This window comes from Apium graveolens, chromosome 5, assembly GCF_009905375.1.
Source record: "Apium graveolens cultivar Ventura chromosome 5, ASM990537v1, whole genome shotgun sequence".
NCBI classification, from domain to species: domain Eukaryota; kingdom Viridiplantae; phylum Streptophyta; class Magnoliopsida; order Apiales; family Apiaceae; genus Apium; species Apium graveolens.
The window spans coordinates 295,096,904-295,103,057 of record NC_133651.1 but is presented as its reverse complement, the minus strand read 5'-3'; the positions used below and the strand labels follow the sequence as shown (position 1 = coordinate 295,103,057).

At 37.6% G+C, this 6,154-nt stretch overlaps 1 protein-coding gene across 3 annotated transcripts; it reads right to left on the bottom strand.

The window, feature by feature from the left end:
* Positions 1-3,026: 3,026 nt before the first annotated feature.
* On the bottom strand, positions 3,027-5,515 carry LOC141659175 (inactive beta-amylase 9). 3 transcript variants are annotated; one of them, XM_074465943.1, is made up of 3 exons: positions 5,201-5,515; positions 4,189-4,671; positions 3,027-4,082 (listed from the first exon to the last, which is right to left on the bottom strand). In XM_074465943.1, exons 1-3 carry the CDS (start codon positions 5,441-5,443, stop codon positions 3,213-3,215), a joined length of 1,596 nt encoding a protein of 531 aa, XP_074322044.1. In that variant the 5' UTR covers positions 5,444-5,515; the 3' UTR covers positions 3,027-3,212. The 3 variants fall into 3 exon arrangements, with proteins under 3 accessions (XP_074322044.1, XP_074322046.1, XP_074322045.1); XM_074465945.1 differs by having other exon boundaries at positions 4,189-4,727; positions 5,201-5,340; XM_074465944.1 differs by having other exon boundaries at positions 4,189-4,721; positions 5,201-5,339.
* Positions 5,516-6,154: the final 639 nt, after the last annotated feature.

Genomic DNA, 6,154 nt, shown 5'->3' with positions numbered 1-6,154 from the left:
GTTACAATTGATGATATCAATCAGAAACTATCAGAAGTTCATATCAGAATTTACATCAATGGATGATGATGACATCGACGGATGTTGATAATCGACGGATAGGGATATCGACGGATGATGATGTTAACGGATGATGAAATCAGTATTTGTCACATCAATTGATCTTCAATAAGGAAAAGGAAACAGGAACTCAAGGCGGTGAAAGACTTTATCTCAGAAGCAATTGTATAGGTTTCCTTGTTGATAGAATAGGATTTTTTATATATTGTGTAAATGTGCTCCATATAAAGCACAGATTATGTTCATGCTATAAGCATTGCGATATTATTATATCTTTCGCATAACCTAGCAGCTCTCAAGGATATTTGTTCATCCTTTCGAGAGAGTATGTTTGTAATAAGTTTTTATCAGTTAATATAAAAACTGTTGATTCTGTTGAAACTTTGTCGAATTGATTGTATTAATTGTATTCACCCCCTATAGTTGATTAAAGGCCTAACACTTATAGAGAACTCAGAGACCTCGACAAGTCAAAGACACTTATAGAGAACTAGGAAATATCGATAAGTCATTATACTTATCGAGATGTCAGTACTTTATAGAACAAACTGGAGATCTCGATATGAAGCTCAAGTACAGAATACAGAAAAGTTAAATATTCAAGATTAAATATCAACAAATGATCTAATCACTTAGATTAAAAAGTCTACAAAAGCAGCTTGAAGAGTACAAGTTCAAAGGCCAAGATTAACTGACAAAGAAAAGTCACATATTTACAGGACTTGCAAAGATACACTAAGCCATAATGCAAAGCTTTAGAGATAATTTAAAGTAGGTTTAATACATCTTATTGCATGCTATGTAAACATGTGTTTACTAATCTATAAAATACACTCTGGTCCTTTGCTTTTAAATTGTATCAAGCAGATCTAGTTCTCTAGTTTTTATTGTAACTCTCTCAAGGAAGAAGCTGAGTTCTTTACTTACAAAGAACCCGGGATTTGTAGCAAAACACTAACTTGATTTTAATATAAAATTAAGTGAGTTTTGAAACATTATATGCACTATTTAATTTTAGTTAACATAATAAAACTACATTTCTAATATACTTTGTTCACCAAGTAACAAAAATTCAAAAAGCCTTAAAATTATCCAAAATCACCCCCCCCCCCTTGTTTTGTATACATTACCTAACACGCTATACTCATGAGAGAAGCAGAGCATTTTTCATGCCTTTTCCCCCTGATGAACTACTTGATGAATGCTTGAATTAGATCTCTAAAGGACCCAATTGAGTTTGGTGGCAAACGGCTATACCACCTTTGAGCCATGCTTGATAGGGTTTGGGGGAAAGCCCGAAATTTGATCGTATCATTCACGGGCTGCAACAATAGTGCATTAGAGAAGGTCCTGACGTGATTAGTGGGGTCTCCCATTCCATCATAGGGCTTTATAGTTGGCATCTTGAACTTCCTCGTGATATTAGTGTTCATGATTTCTGCCCTGAAAGGCGGGGTAGGATCGTCTGGGTCTCCGAGGGGCCTCCATGGTTTTTCTCCTAGGAAATTCCTCCAAATCGACGACATGGGTAGCCCCTAGTACTTCTAGCTCGGTTGGCCCTTGTTGGCTGCCCAGCCTGATTCATTTCCATGTCTCTTCTTAGCCTTAGGATTTCTGCCTCATGGGCACGTATCCTTTCCTCGAAAGTCCGAGATGCCACTCCTTGAACTTCTTGAAATCCGAGTTGTCTGCCTCCAATGGGCTCAACGCGCCTCCCTTCAACGGGCTCTTCATTCCTTCTTCTCCTTCTTTGATGGGCATCTTCATCAGTTGATTCTCCACTTTCCTCTGTAGCATAGGGTCCTGATACATCTCTTTCATTGGTGACTAGTTGCAGGCCTCTAAGATACTTAGGGTCATTCCAAGGCTAGGATCGAGGTGGTAGGGGTGGCCTACTCCCTCCAGCATCCGAGTAGGTCGGCATCCCATAAGTGGGATTCAGGGGCGTGTAATGCACTATAGTTGACATCTCAAGGCCCGCGGATTGAGTTCCCAAATGTGCATTCAAATTCGAATTTTGAGGGTTCGCCCCTAAGACTGGGGGTGGTTGTGATTCCAGATTCGGGGATTCAAAGGATCCGTTGTCACTTGGGAGTAAGTCGAGTGAGGGGGAATCTCAATAGCGGATGAAATTGTCTGGGTTGTTCCAGCCGGTATTTCTTCAGGGACGTTATTTTTGCTCAGTGTGTACATCATGGTTGTTGTTGTTTTCCCACGGATGGCGCCAAAATGTTATGGATAAAAAATTAGGGTGTATTTATTGCTAGGGTTCGTGAGCTTCAAGGCTCCATTTGACTGTTTTCGTGTTTTGTGTCTCAATTATGCCTTCACAAGATGCATACGTACCTTGCTGTGTGCTAAGGATCAAGTCAAAAAACGCAGTTCTGATTTGTGGGGTGAGACCCCTTATATATGCATGGGATGCCTTCAATTGGATTAGTATTAGGAGACTTGGTGGACAAGTTTCAGATTTGGAATGGACTTGTATTAGAAGACTTGGAAGACAAGTCTCATATTTGAAATGGACTTTGGAGTTATTGAATGCACGAAATTGATTCCTTGTCCCAGAAGGTTTCTTAGAGGCCAATCTCCAAGGAATTATATCCTTATTTGGTCTCTACTTGTCAGTTGATTTTACCCATATTAATTAATTACGAAATTAATTAATATTCAGGGTTTTGGGCCCCTTTAAATGGGTTTCATTTATAACCTGAACCGGGTATAATTAATTTCACGTTAATTATGTAATCATGAATTATTTTATCCTGTATCAAATTCTATTAAATTTGATTTTATTTTTATTATCTTATACTTCCACATGTTTTATTACGATATTATTAAGTTTAGTTTTATTTTTGTTTTCTTATACTTCTCGTATCTTATAATTCTGTTAAATTTGATTTTACTTTTGTTTCGTCATTTTAACTTTAACCTCTAATCATATCATACTTGATGAAGCAGAAGACTAGACAGTAGTAACCTCTTTTAAGATGTGTATAATATGTAACTGATCGCGTACACAACTTTCAAATAAAAGTACTGGTTTTTACATTTTTGATCCCAGATTCCAGCAACACTAGGTTAAACATTTTTGTAAAATGGATCTTGAGAATTGCATCCCTCTGTATATACAGCTACATGTTACTACTAAGCTAAGCAGTTTGTTTCTGGAGATTCTTTCTAGAAGGAGATTCTTCCTCATTCATTGGCAGATCATCTAATAGCCATTCTTGTTGATTTAGGCTCCTAACAAAGGCTGCAAATGAAGGAAAATGATCAGGAGAAAAGAAATCTGATCCCATCCTTTGATAGGTGAACAAGTCCACCGCCTGATCGCCCCTCAAGTTTTTCTTAATCTGTTCAAAGCCCTCGGCAGGACCTGAAACCATTAGGTTTTGCCCAGAGATCTCAACGCCACACTTTCTGCTAGTTGTTTTTATTTGTTCAACCAACGACTCTGGACTCGAGTGAGTCTGGTTTTGCTGGTAGTCATCGGATAAATCCATTCCAGGCAAGATAATTTTACTGGAATTCCTTGAAAACATCTGTACGACTTCTTCATAACCATTTCTCTTGTCCGTGTTATAGTATCCTGCTGTCAGCTCAGGTGAGTGGGAACGAGTTTTGTACCACGAATGCATAAGAGGGACTTTGCCACATATTGTCACTGAAGAATCATTAAAGGTTGAAGATGCAAGTGAAAGGAGGCGATCACCATGAGTTATTAGCTGGCTTGAGTACCAAGAGAGAAAGAAGTCGCCATATGCTGTCTCCCAAGATCCCCCCTGGTCCTTAAAGAAGTTGTTTAAAAGTGGAGAGTCATCATAACCTGGGGCATCATGAGGACCAGAGAGACCCCAAAGGGGATTTCCAAGTGCCTCAGCTTGTGGCTTGAGTTTGCTGATCATGTTTTTATCATAACATTGGAACTCTCCTGCTCCTCGAACAGTAGAATTTTTTGATTGTTGGTCGTAACTTGGATATCGAAGCTCACCATCTGGTCCAAGGCCAATGGATATTCCCTGAACAAGTAACAAAGTAGCTATCATCAGAACTAATTTAAAATCAGAATTCCAGATCCCAATTGCATAATGTGATCACAATTTCATTGAGGTAATGATCTCATACCGTAATGGTGGAACCAAGGAAAGGCGAGAATGAAGCCTTGAAGCTCTCAAAGAATTCTTTGTAAACTTGTGTTGGTGTCTTTCCATTAAGAACAGGAAGCTCATCCACAGCCAATGAGAGACACTCCTTGTAACGTTGCCCTGAGCGGTCTGTAAAGAAGATACTAGGTTCCGCTTCACCTATCTGAGATACCCATTTGGGGAGTGGAATCTTAGATTCCTTGGAAGAATGGAAACACAGCGATACATGGAGTTTAAGGCCAACTTTTTGAACCATTTCTGCAAGAGCAAGATAGCCGGACCACTCGTACTTCCCCATGGTTTCTCTCTCAGCTACTCCCCACCATATAGGGAGTTCAACTCCTTCCACCCCTAACAATTTCAAAGCCTTGAGCCCTGCGGAAATTGCTTTTGCGTGCTTTACCGAATTGCAATCAGAAACGGAATCTAAAGGCAACCCAACATATAGTCTCACACCATCTTTCTGCGCAAGGAAGTTGCACAAAGATAATATTAGCATAGTCACAAATTGTCCTGCAACTACAAACATTTATTTCGTCAAATATCAATACGAAATTAGTAAACCACTCTTTCACATTGCTATTTTGAAACAATTTTTTTTTTAATTCTACAACTACAAGCAGTCAACTATTAGTTTCGAATTATTCATAACATGACATACTCACTTATCTTACTCGAATGTTACTCAAATGACACCGTCCGATGAGAGAGTCGAACTCATGATCACAGGTTTAGCTAATACACCAAATTTACAGAATTCTAGTCGAAAATAATTGACAAAAAACATCCAAATGATATCCCTATTTTCACATTTCTACAAATACTTACTACATAACAATATTTTCATATCACATAAAAGAAATAATTTCAAACAATCTTCTCATTTTTTATCTTGAACTTAACAATTTTCTTATAACCAAGTATCCGGATCAGCTTACACGTATAATTGCGATAAAATGAAACATTTGAGAAGTAGAAATAAAAGAACTTACGGGCTTAGAATTAACAGATTTGCCGCCGGAAAGTTTCTCCACCGCGAGTTTCGACGCCGAAACTCGAAGAGCCAATTTGTTTGGACAATTTATTAATTTAACTCTCCCGCCAAAACCAATCTGGAGCTTCTTACAAGAATAAAAACACTTTTTAACATTTTTGATATTAGAAAATCTAAGTCTGTCTGAGTTTAAACACCCGAGGTCGGCCTGAGAGTTTCCGATCATCGAAATAGACTCCATTGTTAGAGAAACGTAAATAAATGTAAATGTGATTGGTTGGTATGGATAATGAGAAGGTTGCTGTGTGATCGCTGAGGTGTGATTTAATATATAGGAAGTGGTGACAGATTAAATTAAGTGTACAAGAATGAACCGCCACGTGTCGACTTTTCAGACAAAGATTAAGTTGAGCCGCGTAAATTTATTTGTATTGTAATTGCTTTTTTCTTCTTCTTTTTTCGCTTTTCGCTTTTTCTTTTGGGGAGGGGGGTTGATGAAATTGAAAGATGAAAGAGGTACGCAAATTGGTTTGAAATTATGGATCTAAAATATTCGTTTCATATTAGCTGTCCCGATCTTAATTTTGGCATTTTGAACAAATTCACCGACTTTGAATTTTATTACCTTTTAATTAATTGGTTTTCGAGGACTAGTTTTATCTATTAGTTTTTTTTTCATGTGTAAAATGATAGTTTTTCATGGTCATGTTTGGCTCACAGGATTATTTCTTTATAATTAGAGAATAAATTTATATAGAGAGAGAGTGGCCGATAGACCATTGCTAAAGGCAGGTCACGTGACCTACCATTTTTATTTTTAATTTTTTTTCAAATTTTTTTTTCATGTCACATGTGTACTAAACTAAACTACTTGTGGATTAATATTTAATACATAATACATCTTGCCATATTGTATTAACCCAGTACCCACATTTTTCTTCTCTAATATCAG